This window comes from Zingiber officinale, chromosome 8A, assembly GCF_018446385.1.
Source record: "Zingiber officinale cultivar Zhangliang chromosome 8A, Zo_v1.1, whole genome shotgun sequence".
Classification (NCBI taxonomy): Eukaryota; Viridiplantae; Streptophyta; class Magnoliopsida; order Zingiberales; family Zingiberaceae; genus Zingiber; species Zingiber officinale.
Genome location: NC_056000.1, coordinates 47,819,308 through 47,840,667, shown reverse-complemented (window position 1 = coordinate 47,840,667; position 21,360 = coordinate 47,819,308). Strand labels below are relative to the sequence as shown.

Sequence of the window (21,360 nt, the reverse complement as noted above, 5' to 3'; positions counted from 1 at the left end):
TTTATTAAATAATTTAAAATGATTAAATAATAAAAAATAATCATATAATAATTTTAGTTTCATAATGATTTCAAAGTGATCTGACTAAAATTGCTATAAATAAAATGATTAAAAAATAATTATATAACAATTTTAAATAAAGATTACTAAATCGAATAATTTTGACGACAGTTTATGAATTTGGTCAAAGCTGCTACTCTGAAAATCAATTTCAAAAATTAATTATTCATTTTTAGCTGGATTCGAATCGGACCGGACCGCTACCGGATGATAATTTTTTCTATGGTTCGGGCTCGTTGGGAAATTTTGAAATGTAGGCGGAGACCATTTAATTTGAAACGAAGACGGATTTGGAAAATTTTTTTATTATGAGTTTGGCTTTAGAGATTTTTTAAACCTCCATAGTTGAACGAGGATAGAAATGTTATCCAAATTTTTAAATTTGTAATAATAATAATAGAATTTCATATTTTTCTATCTTGAATTATTAATATTATTATGTATGTATTATTTTATATTAATATTTATATGTTATAGGATTTTTTATTAATATTTTTAAGAAAGGTATTGAAAAATAAAAATTTATTTTTTACTCAATTAATGTACAATGGATATTTAAAATAGAAATGAGGATAGGAATGAGAATAGCTCCCAAGGTATAGTATAGATAGTGAGCGCATGATATCTCTGATATAATGGTCAAGGGTTGATTCTTAGGAATTAACGATATGAGGTTTATCCCACCATATATCTACGTCTTGTATGTACCTCCTTTCATATCTATAAGGTCGGTATTAGGGAAACCTTAATGTAGAGAATGGGGATGAGAATTTAATTTCAATAGGGTTGATATGAGGATTCACCGATTAAATAGAATCGGAGATAATGACAGAAATATAATTCGGGCATAAAAATAGAAATTATAAATCTAGCTATCACATATAAATCATAAAAAATTAAATAATTTTAATATAGGATTTTATCCTAAATTTATAGTAATTTGTGAAATAATAATAAAATACTGAAAAAATAAAACTATAATTCAGAATCTGAATCGAGGTTCGAAGTCGTCAAATGATCAAGAAGCAAACAAATTTACAGGCTTGATCATACAAATAAAGCTAAGATCATACTAACCTCTCACAACGCTTTATAAAGTTTCAAAATTCCATCATTAATAATAACAAAAAAGAGTTAATGAGTTTCTATATGTATAAAATATCAATCCACATCTATTAAATCAGTCTATAAGTAGATCATTTTATTGAATTAATTCCTTATACAAATTTATTTATTACGACTTTAACATGTAAACTCATCTTACGGAGAAACAAAATCCCATAAAGAAAACTAATGGAAAGCCACTGATAGTCCTCATCCAATTCCATCAAGTTCAACAACATAATCACTATAATCTCAACAAGAACAGTTTGATATATAATTATTTATTTATTACATGTATAAATGTTGGTCAGTGCCGCCCCAAGTTGCAGTAGTAGAGGATGTATTGAGCAACTGGTGATTCACGTCTTCATACCATTCATTCTCTTCTCGTGTTATGAAACAGGCCTCTATTTGATAAACACAAAAATAGAAGTGCATGGCAAAATTGCATCTTTGATGTATAACTAACTGTATTTTATAATGATTGATGATAAATTTTACCTGAGAAAAATGCATCCTTGAATTCATCAGTGACTGATGAATGAGCCAATGAGCCGATCCCTACAACTGTACTTCCACTGTTTGTAATAGAAAAAGCTTGCTTCCATTAGTGCCCAACAATGATCTTGATAAAATAAAAGATGTTGAACGGTTTATTCATGGTGTCATTATCGAATTGTTGCTGTTGTTGTTGTTGTTATTTTCTTACCTTTCTTTCACGAAAGCAATGAGGCGTCGTTCGGGGTTGGCTTCTTGCATAAACTTCCTCAACATTTTAAGCGAGGAAAGTACTTCAAAACCAAGAGTCTCTACAAAATGAGAATCAAGGATGTCTTGATTAAATTATATACATATTCAGCATAAAATCTAAAAACACACTTTATTTTAATAATCTACTATCCAAGTATTAACTCGGTTATGCTGTGAAGATGTCCTTTTTGACGAAATTGAAAAATAAAGGGTGCTTAGTAAAGTTATCAATTAAACAAAAAACACTTGCCTAAACCATTAATAAGAGCATCCTGTTGTTGTCCATATTGAACAACATTCTTAATCAACCTCCTCCACGGGTCAAATGAAGTGGTCTTCTTCATCCGAAGCCTCTGCACAAGAACACCCAAACTCCAAGAGAAACAATCAGGTTCATGGGTGATTCGATCTCATCTCTTAAAACAAAGTTATAGCATATAGAACTCGACTCACATCGTAAACATCCACAATTGAGCATCCTTCTTTAGGCTTGATCACCAGCACAGGGAACTGGAATGGCACCGGGGTTGTGATGGCCTCGACAACCTTCACACAACATCTCGCGAGTTCGTTAACTTTTCGAACCATTTTACCGAAATGATTAGGCAAATAACTAGACCAAATTACCTCTCCTTTGCCATTGCAATAGGCTGTTCCATGAGAGAAATAGAAAGGCACTTGAGGACCAACTTCACTCGACCAATGCTTAAGCCTATCTTCACTGACCGGATCCCAACTCAGTTCATTGGCAGCCCAAAGGGCAGTTGCAGCATTGCTACTGCTCGCATCTCCCACACCTCTCACTTTTCTCCTGATGCATACCGAAAAGGAGGTTTTCGACCGAGTCTTTCTTCTGTAGAGGTCCAGTGCCTTGCTGATCTGAGACTGAATTGCCAACAAAACAAGCTCCAAAATATAATTCTCAAGAGATAATGAATGAATGAATGAATGGAGATTAAGAGATTCACATATGTACCAAATTGGCCTCGTCGATCGGGACACCGGAAACATTGAACACCTCATCTTTAGTCCTGTCCGGCAGCACAGAGAATTCAATTGTGTCCCCCAAGCTCACTGCCTGCGTGCAGTTCAAAGAGAGCTGTCGAATGAATCCAAAACAAGATCAAGTGAAGTAGCATCCACCAGGGCTTACATGGAACAGAGACGTCGGGACCGAGTCGGCCTGCCGCTTTCTGGCTGCCCCCGTCAGCTCTATCTGCAGCCCGAATTAAGAGTCACCATTAGGAAGAAGATAAAGTAAAGCCAGTGGTTTCACAAACCTTGCAGGGGGAGAAAAGGGTCAGGCTCAGAGCTCTGTTAGCATTTCCTCCATACTCTTGGCTGAAGTCTCCTATGTTTATGCCGCACAGTATCTGAACACAGCGAATGAGGATTGCAAATTTGTGATTGAAACTCAGAAACAGAGAGAGAAGTGACCTGTGATGGCTTTGGGGCCTTGTTGAAGAGGGTGTGTGATTTCTTGGCATCGCGGCTTGAGCTTGAAGGGAAGAGGAGGAAGAAGGAGGAGGCATTGGCTATCATGTTTACTTACCTTGTTTCTTCCTTCCTTTCTTTCTTTCTTTGGATCTTTGTTTCTTGAGTTGGGAAGAAGATGAGTCAATTCTATAGACCAGTTTTTAAATAAAATTTAATAAATAAATAAATAATCAATTGCAATGGAGGTTTCGATCCGCCACCTTTTATGCTGCATCACCCTTCTACAATCCAAAATTACAAAAAAAATATAATTGTTCGTGATGAAAAATTTAAGCGGGGAAAATGGTACCAAGTTTAAAAAAATGTCATTTTTGAAAAATAGTGTAGCTTGATACGAAAATAGAAAGGCTAAAATGAAGTAATGAGCGTATAATTTTTTTATCGTGCGAGGAAATAGTCAAGTCATGGTTGATGTGTTTATGTTGTTCATTTAGCAACAAAAAACTTACAAAGTCAACGTTGTTGAAACTTTTTTACATCGTTTAACAAATATATTGTAATAGTAGAATATAATATTCATCCTTTAAAATACTGCACTCACTCATTAAACTTATTTAAAAAATGAAAATTTTATTTCTAAATCATATTCAGTACTTATGATCCGATTAATTCTAAGGTAGATAATTTAGCCCATGGATAAATTTAGAAAGCACGGGTGAACCACGGAGCGATCTTTAAACTCGGTAGATATTAGAAAATGTCTAATATAAGTAAAATATAAATTCTCATTGCATGATAAATTAAGTTCAAAAGTTGAATTGATGTTAGAAAAAGAATTAATTCAAAAACTTAAGATACATTCCGAAAATAAAATAGAAGTAAATCAAATGCTTTTATAAATTTTTTCATAGAATCGAACTTAGAAGATTTCGTTTTGTAAAAAATCTTAATTATTTTGAACTTTTTATTTTTGGAATGAGGTATTTATGGATTCCTATAAATAGATGATATTTTCCTAAAATTCCTCTTTCATTCTAAAGTAATCCTCCAAGAGAACATAGTATCAGGATTTATATTTCATCTAATAAATAACATAAAAAAATTAAAAATAAAATGCTTCGACTAGGGCTGTAAATGAACCAAGCATTCGTGAACAAGTTTAGTGTTTAGCTTGGTAAGAGCTTATTTATATTTGTTCAATATACATAAAATTAATTAAACAAACAGCTCGTTAAGTTAAACAAATATGTTTGAACACATATGTGTTCAGCTCGTTAACGTTTATGAACAACGTTCGTGAACCATGTTCATTAATAAAACTCTTTTCAATATGCTAAATAAATTTAAATTATCAAACTCAATAATCAATCAAACAACTAAAAATTTCAAACAATCAAGTAGCCTTGAATTGAGAACTTGATAACATATAAAGGAACCAAGCTCAAACCAAGCTTAAATTGAGAGCTTGATAACATCTAAACGAACGAAGCTCAAGTCAAGCTTCAAACAAGCTCAGACTCATAAAAAATAAACCAAGTCAAGCTTGAACACTCATTTCAAAAGTTTGATTCATTTTAAGCTCAGCGGCTCGGCTTGATTACCTTATCAAACAAGTTTGAACATCCCAAAGTTCAACTCGGTTTGTTTACAGTCCTACTTTCGGTTAAAGGTAAATAGATTTTTTTTTTTTTCAAAAGGGGCGAAATGCATGAAAATTAAGAATTTTTTCTTTCAATCCATTCAAAATCAGAACATAATAATGCACTTAGGATTGCAACTTGGCCACGAGCTCACGACGATCGCTTAGAGGCTGAAAGCTCATGATGATTAGAACAAACCTACAAGCATAGGAACGTTAATTGCTTGATGTTATTTCCATTTAGTAACATCAACTTGGGTCATAGGCCCCGGAGCATGGTGCGAAGTGAGATAGTATGCTTATACAATGAGAGTTCGATTTTCAGACAATATTAATCTCGTACTGAGTAAGGATTCATCTCTATTTTTTAGATTTAGTTGGTGATCGGATTAGACAGTCGAATTAGATCACAAGAACTATATCCAATCAAAAAAAAACAAAAAGGTAGTAGGGTTTGGAATATTGTTTATGCATATCCTGATATTATTGACAAAGAAAATTTCTAATTGAGAAATACCATTTATTTTTATTTTATATTTTAAAAGTTTTTTATTGTAAAGATTGATGAGATGTGATATACCTAGATAGATTTACCTTTCTTCCTCATCAGCGCCTGCCCACCTCATCATCCCTCGCTTTCCAACCATCAAAATCTCGCTCCCGCGGCCCCCGCCAACCCGGCCACCCGCGCGCGGCGCCGACCGTCGTCCAACGCATCCATGTCTCGCCTATAGCGAACCCTGGAGAAACCACACGCGGAACTCGGCGCCGCGGCTTTGGCTCTCGCCAACATAGCGCCACGCGGATCTTTCGCTCTCTGGGTTTTTTATGACTAAACTCCCTCTGTCCTCGCTTTTCCAGCGGCGCACGTCTCCGTAGCTTCCTTAGACGTCTTGCCGTCTGCTCGGGCGGAGAATTCAAGCCTCCTTGGACCTTTTCGTTGCCTCTTCCCTCGGTGGTATCGCTGCGTTTCGGTGTTGATTTCAGGCATTTTTTTGCGTCTCCGCCTTGATTCTGGAGTGTCGAGGAGGAAGAAGACGGGAAATTAGGGGGAAAAAGAGAGGAGGTTTTTAGGGGCCGTCGGTGGGAAGAGTTTTTTTTTTTTCCAGCAAAAGATCCCCTTTTTGTTGCTGCTCCCCCCATAAAGAACCAATCTTGTTGGGGCGCTCCCATAAAATAGGCGGTGATATCTCTGCAACTCCGTGTTGATTTCAAGCATTCTTCGCGTTTCCGCTTTGGTTCTCGAGTGTCGAGCGATAAAAAAGGCAGGAATTTTGGGGGAAAAGGTCTTGGGGCTGTCCGTGGCGAGAGTTCTATTTGGCAAAAAGATCACCTTTTTTAGTTCCAAGAATTCAGAATTGCCCTTCTTGCGATCTTCGCAGCTGCTATTCTTGGTTGTTAATTTCAATTAACGCGACATGGTGGGCACCGTCGACGAATCCAACGGGTCCGCTCACTGCCACAGCAATGGCACTGAAGAGAGGCTCGAAGAGCTCCGTCGACTCCTCGGCAAATCGGAGGGCGACTTGCTCAAGATTGTCGGTGTAGGCGCCGGCGCGTGGGGAACCGTCTTCGCCGCCCTTATCCAGGACGCGTACGGTCAGTTCCGCGACGGGGTCCAGATCCTGATTTGGCGGCGGCCGGGGCGGGCCGTCGACCGCGCCACCGCGGAGCACCTCTTCGAGGTGATCAACTCGAGGGAGGACGTCCTCCGGCGGCTGATCCGCCGCTGCGCCTACCTCAAGTACGTCGAGGGCAGGCTCGGCGACCGCACCCTCTACGCCGACGAGATATTGAAGGACGGCTTCTGCTTGAACATGATCGACACGCCGGTTTGCCCGCTCAAGGTCGTCACCAACTTGCAGGAGGCGGTGTGGGACGCTGACATTGTGGTGAACGGTTTGCCGTCCACGGAGACCCGCGAGGTGTTCGAGGAAATTGCTCGGTACTGGAAGGACAGGCGAAGCCCCCCAATAATCATCTCTCTGGCCAAGGGCATTGAGGCAGCTCTGGATCCCCTTCCACGCATTATCACACCTACTCAGATGATCAACCTTGCAAGTAATCAATCTCTCTAACTCCCAAATTCCTTAAGATGTTCTTACTTTCTTGGTCGATTACTACTGATCAGATAGTGTTCTTTCTGATGAGAAAAATTGCAACTTTTATATGCTTAATGACATGGTGTAACACCTGATGAAGAACTTACTGTAACTTTTCCATTAGTCAAAATTCAATCTTGCTTGATCATTTGGTGCCTCCTCGGGCAACTAAGCATTCTGTATTGGAGAATCAGTAACACTTATCATGCATTCTGAATGTGTTTTGCAGCTGGAGTTCCAATGGAGAACATTCTCTATGTCGGCGGGCCAAATATTGCTTCAGAGATTTACAACAAGGAATACGCGAATGCTCGCATATGTGGAGCTGAAAAGTGGAGGAAACCACTCGCTAAGTTCTTGAGGCAGCCCCATTTTATTGTCTGGGATAACAGTGATCTTATTACTCATGAGGTTATGGGCGGATTGAAGAATGTCTATGCTATCGGTGCAGGTACTCTTTCTTTGCCTATACGGCTATGTCATTGGAGATGAACATTATCGTTTTACTTCTGCGAGATGGAAATAGTTCTGACCAATGTATGAGAACCACTTTTGCGACCTTGTTTCCACCAATGGCTAGCACTGCCAACTTAAGCATGTAGCTAAAACCGACGGATAAGAATAACTAGCAACCTAGTTCACACCAATGGTTGGCACATCGATCAGCATTCTTCAGGAGATGCTAGTAACCGTAAAAGAAGCAAATGAACAATGGAAAAGCATCAACAGGTTGAATATCACAAAATTGATTCTCCCTCTCTTAGAATCCTATGACCAGCCAAAAGCCTCAAAACTGTGCAATCGAGATAGAAAATCATGATTTAGTTTCACGATGATGATCACATTAGTATCTGTTTAACCCCAACAAAGGAGTTTCAAGGGTATCAGTCCTAGTTCATCGCGTTGCACGGGATTTTGCAGCTAATTGCCATGATCAATACCTTTGCTTTATCTTACAAACTGTTTGTCGTCTCATTTCTTTCTTGACAATTTGTATTTCTTCAGGGATGATAGCAGCTCTAACCAATGAAAGTGCTACTAGCAAATCGGTATACTTTGCGCATTGCACATCGGAGATGATATTCATCACTCATCTGTTGACCGAAGAGCCAGAGAAACTGGCCGGCCCATTGCTAGCCGACACATATGTTACTCTGTTGAAAGGTCGCAACGCATGGTACGGTCAGATGCTAGCCAAGGGGGAACTCAGTCTCGACATGGGTGACAGTATCAAAGGAAAAGGTACAATTCAGGTATATAATCTTGCCCCAACACTGACTCCTCATATTTGTGGTTTCAGATTTCCATTTTCCATGTTTACTAAAGACATTCAATTGTTTCAGGGTGTCTCTGCTGTGCATGCATTTTTTGAACTCCTGAGTCAAGCCAGCTTAAGTGTTCTTGATCCTGAAGAGAAGAAGCCTGTTACTCCAGTCCAATTATGCCCCATTCTGAAAACACTACACAAGATCTTGATAAAAAGGTGAGAGGATTCTTTTTCGTTTGGTCACTGATCATATTTAAGTTGTTGTCGACTTTGTCTGCAGAGAACTTCCAACCGAAGCGATCCTTCAAGCTCTGCGGGACGAAACAATGAACGATCCGCGCGACCGAATCGTGCTAGCGCAAAGTCATGCTTTCTACAGGCCATCACTTCTCGGCCAGCCGTGACGAGTCACATTCCTTCTACCTGAACAACTGTTCTGTTCAATCTTTGTTTGGAACCAAAAGTTAGACGATAAACCAATTTGTTGACGGTTCATGTCTTGATCTTTTCTTTGGATTGCATTTTTAATGTTCCAGTTTTTTCATTAATGTGATTTTATTAAATGGTTCTTTATTGTCATTGATCTGGTCGGCTGACTCCATCGTGTGTCCGTAGTCGAGTTCTTTAGGCAGATCGGATATGTGTCAGGTTGGCTTCTGTCGAGTTCGTCCCTATCGGCGGCAGTTAACAGATCTGATGGTTGCCAGGTCTTGCGATTTTCGGGTAGAGCAACAAAGGGCTCTAATAAAGGTATCTGATGATGGTGAATTAGTAAGAAATACCAAAAGAAAAAACTGATTATAAGGGAGGTACAGGCTGGCTTCGATGAGGTCCTTCACAGAAATATATATATATCCGGATTTAACTTGGGCATCTACAATTTATCCATGCGCTAATGGTAACATAGTACAGTACAGATTTTTAAATTTTAGGATTTAGAAATTGTAACATAGTACAGTACAGATTTTTAAATTTTAGGATTTAGAAATTGGTTCTAATGAATTTGATTTAATAAGATTTTTTTTATTATTATAGTGTTTAAGATTAAAAATTTTATATATTTATGGAGTATGTTATATGTATTTAGGGTTTAAGATTTTAGAATTTAGGAGTTGAGTTATAATGAGTTTAAGTTAATAAAATTTTTCTTTAGGTTCTGTCTTTTTTGTTCAAGATAAATAATTTTAGATGTTCATGGAGTATAATATATGTATTTAGAATATTTCAAATTCATGATTTAAGAAATTCTTTTATTTTTAAAAATAAACATACAAAAAGGAAATCGAGAAAAAAATAAAAAAAGTAAATCGAGGTGTCTGAAATTAATCTAGCCATCCTGACAAACTTGTCACAGAGTCAGAACCTTATGAAGAAAGTTTGAATCTTAGAGAGAAAATCTTATTAAATCAAATTTGTTATAACTCAATTCCTAAATTCTAAAATTTTAAATTTTAAATTTTAAATATATATAATATATCCTAAAATAATTTTTTTAAAAAAAATTAATGAACGAGTCTATGCGTCTAAATTCATTTCAGATGACTGGATCAATTCCAAGCGTCCATAATATATATATATGTGAGTATAAAATATGTTGTTGGATGTTTAATCTCTCGTATGTTATGTTTTTAAATTAATACTAAAGATTATTAAAATTTAAGATTTATATTAATTTAGGAAAATGCAAGGTAAATAATAATAAGAAGATATCATGATAAATATAACGAACGGTTGAGATGACGCGTTTCGTCTGCACACCCGGAGGCAGGGCGCGGAGCGATATCTACTCGTTCTGTAGAACGATAAGCGATTCGAACCGCTACAAACTCCTCTCCCTTTACCGACGGCGCTACGATAACCAGAAGACGTACAGATAGCTCAGCCCTCGGCCAGTGGGCAGGAGAGCGAGCGAGAGGAGAATCGGAGATCAACCCCTCCCCCCTCGTTGTCGTGCCTTGTTCGATCTCAAACCCCTAAGGTGGAGTGTTCCAGGCGATTTCGGGTTTCTCTCGTCTTCGACTTCTGTTGTACGGTCCGGAAGGTTGGATTTGGCAAGGTATGGCACCAGGGCAAGGAGGGGGGCTGCCGCAGCAGCAGTTTCGCTACACGCAGACGCCGTCGAAAGTGCTCCACCTTCGGAACCTGCCGTGGGAGTGCATCGAGGAGGAGATCGTCGTCCTCTGCAAGCCGTTCGGAAGGGTCGTCAATACCATGTGCAACGTCGGCGCCAACAAGAACCAGGCCTTCGTCGAATTTGTGCGTAATGAACCCTTCTCCCTGATCTACTGTGCTGTTTTTAGCATTATGTCTAGTGTATTGCTAAATAAAAACTAGTGAAATCTAAATTTTACGACCACCCAATCTTTGAGTTGATTGATTTTCACGTCTGAACCTAAAATCTTAATACGGGGCTCCGGAAATTTGTTGCCCACTTGATTTTCTGATGGATTGGAGTTAGAAAGATAACAGTTATAAAAAACACAAAATTGAAGAAAAGGATTTTTTCCCCCTATCAACAAACTCTCGAATTATCAGGATTCCCGTTTGAACTTTACAGAAGCATGAATCATATCCCTCTGTTGTTTACTCTTTATACCCTAGTATACTTGAAGTAAATTAACTTGTTAACATAGGTCAGGCTCTTTCCTCAAGTCCCGTTATCATTTAGCTTGACTCTCGTTTTTACTCCCTTCTGCTAGTATGCATGTCCGTGTAGTATATGTACCAATCTACTAGATTGAAAGAGTTTTCTATTGATATTCAATGTTTAAACTCTTTGCTCATTGTGGTCAGACTTGAAAATTACATTTTCCTCTTTGTAGGCGGACCTTAACCAAGCAATTTCAATGGTTTCTTACTATGCTTCTTCATCTGAGCCAGCCCAAGTTCGTGGAAAAACTGTTTATATCCAGTATTCTAACAGGCCAGAAATTACAAACAATAGGAGTACTGGAGAAGTTCCTGGCAATGTTTTGCTTGTCACTATCGAAGGTGTTGAAGATGGTGATGTCAGCATAGATGTTATTCATCTGGTAAGTTGTTGGTAGAACCCTTTGTTACAAAATACAAATAAAGCTGTTTAAAGACTATGTTCTTCCTATTAAATAATTGGTTTTTAGTTTATTGGACCTTTTTTCAGGTAAAGAACGTGTAATAGAAACCTTGTTGCAAAATAAGGTCCTCTCTCCAATTGTTGTTCTTATTAACTTACTGTGATGTCTAGCTTGCTCATGTTGACTATGTGAGCCTTGTTAAAAATCTTCTCAGTAGGATTTAGGAGAATGATTAATTTGAATTGATAATTTTTTGATGTTAGTTTTCGACAATCTTAGCTTTGGATTCTCAAACTTGGGTCTTTCTCAGAAATCAGAATGCGGATACTGTTGTATTTCTTTTCAAGCCATTTTTATGATTGAATTGCTTTTGTCCTTTATGCAAGTTTTTAAGGTAACTATTTTTCCTTGCATAACATTTTGCTTGAAAAGGTGTATCTGCACTCTTGTTTTGAGTTGCATCCGGGTGACTTCATCCATGTTTGAAAGGAAACTCAGTTATGGGTCTAAACTCTACATTTATAGTCTATGTTAGATGAATTTCTTTATAACAGGAAATAGTAAAATGTTCTCAAAATTGTTTCAGGTGTTCTCAGCCTTTGGCTTTGTGCATAAAATTGCAACCTTTGAAAAAGCTGCTGGCTTTCAGGTAAGATGTCACCACACTGTTCTTTGATTAAACTGCAGGTTCTAACTTTCTTTTGACTGGACCTTCTACAGGCACTAATTCAATACACAGATGCAGAGACTGCTGCTAGTGCAAGACATGCTTTGGATGGGAGAAGTATTCCCAGGTTGTAGATTTTTCCATGTTTCCACGTCAAAGGTATGCTATTCTATTAAGTTTTTTGAATTTATGCTAATTGAACTTGAATGTTCCAGGTACTTGCTCCCTGAACATATTACATCTTGCCATTTGCGTATTTCATATTCGGCCCACACAGATTTAAGCATCAAATTCCAGTCTCATCGTAGCAGGTAAAAATTGCTTTGCAATCTGGTGCAAGTAGTTTATGATTGTATATGGTTTTAGTTCTAGTATCTTGATTCTGAACGCCATATCTTATCCTCAGATTCATACAAGAAAAGCAACGCCTAGAGTGTGATTTTTCTTAGAATTTGCATACTTGTCACAGTGAGAACGTATCTCAAGAATACACTCTTTTTTCCTTTTGCAAGTTCTTGCATCATGATTTCTGATATGTAACTTTTTCGGACAAACATTAATCCGAGTAAAATTAGTTTGTGGCACAAAAATTCTTTGTTCAACTGTAAGTCGAAAAGTGGAAGTGATGGCTCATTAAATCCAACCTCCTTATTAGCTAATGGTCTTGTTTTGGGAGAAATGGGTATTTTAGGCATGAGTCTATTTCCGAGTTTGTCTTGGTTGAGAGTTGAGACCTTTTTAAAAATGACACTAATCCCTTGTAATCCCTTTGTCTTGGTGCTATATCATGCAGTGTACCTGATCTTATAATAAAATGGCTCTGAGTGTTTTTTTGGTTGTTGCGACTTCTAACATCTGTTTCACTAATTACAATTATTTTAAGCACTATCATACTCAGTAAAAGGTGCTTGCAGTGAACCTGATCTTATAATAAAATGGCTTTGAGTTTTTTTTATATGATTGTTGTGTTAGAGTGGCTAACACTATCTGATTCACTCTTGTAATTTCAATTATTTTAAGCACTATCATACTCAGTAAAAGATGCTTGCACTCTAGTCAAACTGTGTACTGGTATTTAACCTGTCCATGCAAAGCTCTTTCTTTCTCAAGGATTTCCAATTGGGTTTTTAGGGTTTTGACATCTTCACACTAACTTGGTCATAATATCTCAGTCGTTGTTACAATACTGCCACATTGCTATAATATTATCACCTGTCAGAGGCAAATTTTTTCTCAAGTTCATATTGATGTTAGCTTTTATACAAGTTGTTTGCAATCTAAGTTTTGTACAAACTTATAATAATCTTTTCTTAAACAGGGATTACACAAATCCTTATCTTCCTGTGAACCCTTCTGCTATAGAGGGAGGCATACTGGTAATTTTTGCATAACTCATCTCCACCTCTGTACCTTTTCCCATGTTTTTCAATGTTCTTATGAGAAGTTATTCACAGTCTCTGTCAGGTCCTGAAGTAAAGAAGCAGGATCCTGAGAGTAACGTCCTGTTAGCTACTATAGAGAACATGCAATATGCTGTGACAGTTGATGTTCTTCATACAGTAAGATATTATTTCTACCTCTGGAAGTTTTTAGTATTTTAATATTTTAGCCAAAGCATGACCACTAAGTTGATGTTCTATAATACAGGTATTTTCTGCTTTTGGAACTGTACAGAAAATTTTAATTTTTGAGAAAAATGGTGGTGTGCAGGCCTTGATACAGTATCCAGGTAAAATTTTCTAAGTAGATACAGTGTCCTGGTCAAATTTTCAAATGAATTATAAGGTGTATGTTTTCTGCCTGGTGGTTCATTCTGATAGAGTATCCTGGTAATTTTTTTGTTCATCTATGAGTTAGCTCATTTTGCCAGAACCATCTGCTTGTCAATGCTTGTACCTATTCAGTACGGTATTCATTTGCACCTGCATGTGCTAGTAGGAAATTGTTTCTCAGCAGAAGATTTAAATCATTACTAGTTGCATTGAGCACAAATTTTCATTGTGTTAAATAAAATAAAAATATTTATTTAAAACATATTTTTTTAGTAAGCACATCAATATGAATGGATCATTTTGTCCATGATTTTATGTTAATGCATAACCTGTATCTTATATTGTCAATTTGTCGTTTCTCTGTTTTATCAGATATTACCACTGCTTCAGTTGCCAAAGCTGCTTTGGAGGGACACAGCATCTATGATGGTGGTTATTGCAGACTCCATTTGACATACTCTCATCATACTGATCTCAGTGTTAAGGTATAGATGAATTCTTTGTGTCAAATGGAGTAACATAACTCTTGGTTTATAAAACTATGATTTTGTATCTGTTGATGTTCTTGTATTCACTGTTTACCTGTGATATGATGTCTTGGTAGTTGATTCTATGTTTGCATTCTGTTTCTTATACAGGTGCACAATGATAGAGGAAGAGATTACACTGTTCAAGACTCTAGTATACCAACAATGCCCCAGGCTCCCATTTTGCCGACATCCACTGGTTGGCACGCCTATCCACAGTCTTCGTCCATATATATTGGCAATGATTATCCTGTCTCAGGACAAGCAACGGTTCCACTGGGTCAGATGCCTACATGGAACATTGGCACCTCAGGTGGAAGCTTGGTGTCAACCTCTGCAAATCCTGTTTCTTATTACCCTACTTCTAGCACCCCTACTTGGGCGCTTCAAGCTTCACAAAGTTCATCTCAATTTGGTCAACTGGCAAATGCACAGCCTCCTGCTGCACCTCAAACTCAGTCTCCCTATTTCGCTCAATAGACTGCTTCTTCTCACATTCTTTGTGTCAGTTACATCATATGACTGTTGTATGAATTTATCCACCAATATGCCATAACAATAGTAAATTGCTGTATGTGTTCATGATCAAGGCTGGCTGATGCTTTGAACCAGTTGCGTCTTGTATTCTTATCGATATAATTTCCATCTGGTTCTTATTATGCCAATTCTTTTCTTTTCATATGATGTTTCTCTCAATTATTTTCTATCAAATCCACACTATTTTATGCTTTCCCTTTGTATTATAGCTCAGGTGAGTTGTTAAACTCTTATTGTGAGATTCTTTGGTAGCTGTTTCTTATGAGCTATGACCTTTGCAATATTATGCAGATCTTCAGCTGCCTCTTACAAATTGGATGAAACCTTTTTATGTCCTTGAAAAATTTGATGCTATCAAACTAAATTGTTTGCTCAGATCTACTAAGCTCTCCTGCTAATATCCTGTATTTCATTACTATTCCCCTCACTTCAGTTTTAACGAACAATAACCAGAACAACACGACTTGCAGAGGCATCTGGAATCTGATGAAGTTGCATCTAGATATTTCAATTCTCTTCATATCCAAGGTTTGGAACTTATAATTGTAGAAACTTGATCTGGTATTGTATCAATTCTCCATCTGGCTTTTCTTGTTTGATCTGGCAAGAAAAAAAAACAATCATGCAAAAGACAGTTTCCATTTTCGCCTAACTGCTGTATTGTAAATGTGCTGAATCTGAGAAATCTGTCCTATCGATAAGATGTTCTAATAGATTAAAAAAACAAATCTTTTTATTTGAGATTTTTTACTGTTTAACCTGTTGCTCCTTATTCCGGCAAAACTGAAGTTCATATTTTCATTGAAGGGGAAAAGCCTCAGTTATTGTTATTGTATTTAATTAAGAAATAATCATTTTGCAGTAATTGAAGCCAGGACGCCCGCTCGCTGATCTCATTCCGTTTACAACAAGCCTCAGCTCAAGTGTCTGTTGCGGTAAGATCCTACCTCTGCCACTTCGATAATTGATGCTCTCACCACTGGTACTTGGCCGTGATCAGGACCTCCTCGTAGTTCTTTGCCGCGTCGTCCCAGCTCAGGTCCTGCTCCATCCCCCGCTTCTGAAGCCCCTCCCAGCTCTCCTTGTAATTCCAGTAGGTGTTGAGGCAGTTGCCCAGGGCATGGATCAGCTTGCCCGACTCTGCCCGATCGAACGTCCACCCGTACCCAGTCTCATTGAAGGGATCAAAGGGGATCACCGTGTCTCGCAGCCCACCGACGGCGTGCACCACCGGCACCATGCCATACTTCATAGCATATAGCTGGTTCAGCCCGCAGGGCTCAAACCTCGATGGCATCAGAAGGATGTCGGCGCCGGCAGTTATCCGATGAGCCGTCTTCACAGAGAACCCAACCCATCCTCTGACCTTGTCGCGGTTCTCCCTCTCAGCCTTCCTCAGCATTTCCTCGAGGTCCGGCCGCCCAGTGCCCAGCATCACCAGCTGCGCGTCCTGGCCGACGATCCACGGCATGGCCTCCGCAATGAGGTCCACGCCCTTCTGGGTGTCCAGTCTCCCAATGAAGCCGATGAGAGGAACACTTTCCCGGACCGGCAGGCCGAGCTCCCTTTGCAGCGCGGCCTTGCACTGTGCTTTGCCCGTCCGTAGAGTCTCCATAGAGTAATTGGTGTAGCCATCAGATTGCAGGTGCACATCCAGCTCAGGGCTCCAGTCCTTTGTGTCGATGCCGTTAACGATGCCTCGGAACTTCCAGTCGTTCTCGCTTATAATGCTGTGGAGTCCCCATCCACCTTCGGAAGTTTTCACCTCCCGAGCATAACCATGGCTGACAGTGACCACTTGGTCGGCGGTCTTCAAGCTGGCTGCGAAGATGTTGAAGTGGTCACCTCCAATCGGATCATACAGCTTGAAAAGGTCCAAGTAGTGTTCCTGTAAGTCAACATGGTAGAAGTCCTCCAAGGGGCCGCGACCCTGACAGATGAGGATCATCAGTTCAAAGTTAAGCTCGCCGGAATCGGAGTTACGGAAACCAGACTGCACATGAAGATCTCACTAGCAAATGGAAGTTTCAACGAGTGTAACTCAATCTTCGTAGGTTCCTCAAAGAAGACTAGTAACAAACTTGAGGAGCTAACCTGGTGAGCCATGTTGTGGATCACTAGAACCGATCTCGCGTACTTCATCAAGCCGTTGTCGCGATAATAAGCCTTCAGATAAACCGGCAAGAGTGCCGTGTGCCAGTCATTTGCAATGAAGGCCAAGTTTCCATCTCCGTAGCACACACCACCACAGGGAACATACCAAGGGACCTGAAAATCATGGCATTAGTTTTGTGATTGTCACAAGACCAAAAAAAATGGAAGATTTTCACTAATGCGAGTTCAAGGAACCAATCAAAAATGCTCTTACAGATCGACTACATTAACATTTAGCATTAATTTCATGATCCTAATGAAAATTTCTTATGCAGTAACTTCAAGAAGGCGGCAAGAATAGGAAGAACACCTCAACTGCAGCTTTACAGAACAAAACCATCCGTTTCAAACTATCCTGCAACGATCATCACAATGCCAAATCGTTACTAAAAAAACATGTATTTTCTATGCATAGGATTAAAGTAGAGATGGAGTTTACCACTCGGTTTCCGCCATAAATGTTGTTCTCGAAGTGTCTGAAAACTGGACAATCGATGAACACAAAGTCCACTCCATCAATGTAAGCATGAAAGTAAGCTACTACCAAATCCTTAATTCGAACAAAAAAAATGAGAGTTTAATACATGTATAAAAGCAAGAAGATAGATTTAGGGCACATAAGAGAACTATCTTCATACTTCTCCAGCAACCGTGTAACGTTTGCGAACACCGAGATCTTTCGGTTCAGCATAGTTTCCATACCTCGGCACAACAACCTGGCCAAAGCTCCATATTTGACTCCACATTCATAGAATTGTAGTAGAACAGGTAAGAACAAGTACCATAACTCGATGCCCTCTCCTGGCCAAAGCTTTTGGCAGAGCCCCAACTACATCTCCGAGTCCTCCTGTTGATGTTAGAAGGTTAATGTCAGTGTGGTTCAACGATCGATGAAACACTAGAAAAACTATATATCCTCGTATCACTAGACAGTAGACACTAGCTTAAACTCGAAATAGTAATCTCGCAACACTAGATAACTGAATTGGTCGATATTTGCATGATCAGAGCTACCAGTTTTGGACCAAGGAGCACATTCCGCTGCCACCACTATCACATTCATGACGTTCACCCCGGCCAGAGGAGGGGCATCGATGACCTCTTCCTTCGCATCGACACTATCAGGAGTCTCATCTCGAGAACTAGATTTATAATCTACCGCGGGAAGTTTGGATTCAGATGGAGAAATGGCTGTATCAAGACCACCAACATCTTGCACCTTTGGTTCCATTGTAGCACTGGAAGTAGTAGCATTGCCATTGTACGAACTTAGATTTGAATCGTAAGTTCTAACCTCTTTAGTAGAATCGATATCGTTATCTGCTTCAGCAGCTGTTCTTTCGAACGACCAGACCGGGCTCCTCCTCCCCAAAATCTGAACCGAGATGAGCAAGTCAAGCAAACTATACAAGTACAATTTCATAACACAAGGTCTAAACTACTCGAGGGAAGATCCTCCCCTACTAATTAGCTAGCAAATTCCATCCACTTAGCCTCGATCAAAGATGTCAGTTCAATCCCCTTTCACTTGGATTTGATCCAAGGAATGTGTTGTAGATGGGTGTTAACTTCGAATCAAAGTTTATCCAAAGTTCAAGAAAGCAAGAACATGGTCATGGTTGCAGTGTAGCTGGAGAAGACGAAGAGGGAGGAGGGAGAATCACCTTGTCGACCAATCTCTGCTGCATTGCCACTACCTTCTTGCCCTTTTCCACCGCAGCCGCAGCCGCAGCCTGAGCTGAGCCGCCGCCGTCGCCGTCGCCGTCGCCGTCGCGGCCGGCATCAGCACCAGCCGACTCTGGCTCCTTCGCCTCCTCAAAGGCGCCGCCTTTTCCGGTGGCCCGTTGACCATTCCACCTCTTCTGCGCACCCATCGCCGGAAACCTCACTCGGTTGTTTACCTCCCTGAAGAATCCCGCCGCCACAAGCTCTCCACCGCCGCGAGTCGTCTTATTCCGACGCAAAATAGGGCCGCTGCCGACGCCATCGAGGAGTAAAGGCTGCGAGCGGAAAGACGCCATTTTTGGGGGGACGGATGAGGATTTGAGGAGAAGTATCGCGATCGGGTTTATAATTTAGCAATTGTTTAGATTTTCTTCCCAAATTCCTCCAGCGCCCACCAAATCAACACGAGGGAGGCGTGCGCATACCTGGCGGCAAGCAGTCGAAGGAGGAGGAGAAAGAACGAATAGGAGCCAGAGGAATACTCGTGGGCGGTGTGCCATTGTCGAATACGGCGGCGAATCGCAGGGAGACACAGAGGAAGATGGGGTTGGGTATCAACATCGCGTGGACCAAAAGGATCATCTTCCTGATGGGAAAAAAAAACGTGAATTTTTGCAAAAATTTCAGTAGATTTCTTGCCAAAAAAAAAAAGAAAGAAAAAAAAACATGATTCTATTATCCTCCGTTGATCGGTTTAAAGAAAGGATGGGGTTTGTGTGCTTGGGTGTCGACTAAGATTTAGTTCGATGGTGTGGCCCGACTTCGATCGGCCAGCAATGCTTCAATAAACCTTATTGAAATAGCTCTTGCTTGGGGTTTCCTTACTCCTTAGTTCATCCATCAACCGCTAACATGTTCTACTACATAATGTTAAACTTTCACATGGTATGATATCGTCATAAGGATTGCCTTTTCTTCATCGATGCCTTGCAAGAAGCCAATATTCATGTCAAGAACTAGAATAAAACAAACATGATGAAAGTCTTCATCATATACATGTATTTTTATTTTCTTTTTTCCTTTGATTTATTCGTCACTATAAATATCTTTAAGCAAATGACTACATGTGAATCATAACTTCAGATTTAATTGATATTATTTAGATTATGATAATTTCAATTAGTCTCTTTGATTATCTTTAGGGTGACTGATCCGACTCCACATAAATTTTCTACTGACCACAAGAATAAATCAAAAAATACACGTGACGACCAACTCAGAAGCTTATCCTCCTTTAATTGTGCCCCCTCATCTTCTTTGATTGTGCCCCCCACTTGTTTAAATTATGCGCATATGCATATGCATATATATATATATACTAGTGTGATTGGGCACACGCGCTGCGTATGTAATATAATAATATATAAAATATTTGGGTATTTGAAAATCCGAATTGTTTGGATTTTCTAGTGTCACCCTTATAAACCAATAATTAATTATACTCGTCTTAGTAAAAAAAACTAAGAAAAGTATATTTTTTAATATCGTCTATCTAAAATATTTATAGAACTTTCTTTGATAACAGTGTTGTCAATTCTAAGATATGAGACTAAAGAGAATTATATTTTTTAATATAAAACAACCAGAGAAAATTAATGATGAGAAAAAATCATAATAATATGGGTAACTGAGTCTCGAACTCTAGAGTACTGATTATTTCGCTTATGGAATTACTAATAAATCTTGAAATTATTTTTAGTGTAAATAGAAAAAAGGGCATTAACGTAAATACATTTTAGACTTCACTAAAATTAGTTAGTAAAGGAGGGAGATTTTTAATAAAATAATAATAAGATATATATATATATATATATATATATATAATTAAAGCCATAATGTTAAGGTGATAGAGGGTTTTGGTTCTATTTTATAAACTATATTACATAAATATAATATTTTAGAATATGAAGGATAAAATAAAAAATATATATACGAAAGGTAACCCAAAAAAATTAATTGTTAGAAGATGTGTCAACATCCTAAATGACATGAATCTAACCCCACTAAGAAGATTCTCAACAAAAGAACCAATTAGGTTTCTTGCTTTAATTTTGGTAAAAAGATGGATAGAAATTAAAATAAAGACCTAAATATATCTGATATCTGATATCTGATATCTGATAGGATGATCATGAATCAGATTTAGATAAATTTTATATCTTTTATTTTTATTTTTATTTATTATATTTATCCTCCTATGCATTCTCATCTTAGTTATTGATCCTGTCCGAACCAAGGGTCAACGAACGCTGGGGACGTGGCGCTCCCTACTGGATCCTCAGGTGCTCCGGCGAACCTGCAACAAACCGAGCCGGGAGGGGTGTCCCGGCGACGGCCCTCCGACGCTCAAGTCAGGCGAGGAAATAGCAAAGAAGTGGCTTTTAAGTAGAAGACTCGTGTACCTCCGGTGAAGAAATGGAGACCTTATATAGACCTCTCAAAGAAGCCTGGGCGCGCCAATCAAAGCAACCACCTGCTTTTGACCATGCCCAGGTATGGGTCTGTCAAAAGGGCCATGCCCAGACATGGATCTGTCAGGAAGACGTCCATGAGGCCATACTACTAC

The 21,360-nt window shown here is 38.9% G+C and overlaps 4 protein-coding genes across 4 annotated transcripts; 2 read left to right on the top strand and 2 right to left on the bottom strand.

Moving 5' to 3' along the window:
- Window positions 1–1,279: 1,279 nt before the first annotated feature.
- On the bottom strand, window positions 1,280–3,600 carry LOC122011484 (4-diphosphocytidyl-2-C-methyl-D-erythritol kinase, chloroplastic-like). The gene is made up of 10 exons (XM_042567878.1): window positions 3,352–3,600; window positions 3,195–3,287; window positions 3,068–3,130; window positions 2,891–2,992; window positions 2,542–2,799; window positions 2,368–2,460; window positions 2,165–2,267; window positions 1,874–1,973; window positions 1,666–1,742; window positions 1,280–1,571 (listed from the first exon to the last, which is right to left on the bottom strand). Exons 1-10 carry the CDS (start codon window positions 3,454–3,456, stop codon window positions 1,453–1,455), a joined length of 1,113 nt encoding a protein of 370 aa, XP_042423812.1. The 5' UTR covers window positions 3,457–3,600; the 3' UTR covers window positions 1,280–1,452.
- Window positions 3,601–5,596: 1,996 nt separating this feature from the next.
- Window positions 5,597–8,938, top strand: LOC122008889 (probable glycerol-3-phosphate dehydrogenase [NAD(+)] 1, cytosolic). Its single transcript, XM_042564788.1, has 5 exons — window positions 5,597–7,051; window positions 7,322–7,543; window positions 8,098–8,345; window positions 8,436–8,575; window positions 8,640–8,938. Exons 1-5 carry the CDS (start codon window positions 6,409–6,411, stop codon window positions 8,761–8,763), a joined length of 1,377 nt encoding a protein of 458 aa, XP_042420722.1. The 5' UTR covers window positions 5,597–6,408; the 3' UTR covers window positions 8,764–8,938.
- A 1,216-nt stretch (window positions 8,939–10,154) lies between these two features.
- Window positions 10,155–15,043, top strand: LOC122008890 (polypyrimidine tract-binding protein homolog 1-like). The gene is made up of 10 exons (XM_042564789.1): window positions 10,155–10,615; window positions 11,182–11,391; window positions 11,999–12,061; window positions 12,133–12,206; window positions 12,295–12,390; window positions 13,398–13,455; window positions 13,534–13,638; window positions 13,727–13,808; window positions 14,224–14,336; window positions 14,490–15,043. Exons 1-10 carry the CDS (start codon window positions 10,418–10,420, stop codon window positions 14,856–14,858), a joined length of 1,368 nt encoding a protein of 455 aa, XP_042420723.1. The 5' UTR covers window positions 10,155–10,417; the 3' UTR covers window positions 14,859–15,043.
- Window positions 15,044–15,699: 656 nt separating this feature from the next.
- On the bottom strand, window positions 15,700–19,389 carry LOC122008888 (soluble starch synthase 2-2, chloroplastic/amyloplastic-like). Its single transcript, XM_042564787.1, has 9 exons — window positions 19,220–19,389; window positions 18,734–19,069; window positions 18,084–18,444; window positions 17,852–17,916; window positions 17,708–17,785; window positions 17,509–17,619; window positions 17,380–17,424; window positions 17,010–17,183; window positions 15,700–16,845 (listed from the first exon to the last, which is right to left on the bottom strand). The coding sequence occupies exons 1-9, from the start codon at window positions 19,292–19,294 to the stop codon at window positions 15,889–15,891; spliced, it is 2,202 nt and encodes a 733-aa protein (XP_042420721.1). The 5' UTR covers window positions 19,295–19,389; the 3' UTR covers window positions 15,700–15,888.
- Between the last annotated feature and the right edge of the window lie 1,971 nt (window positions 19,390–21,360).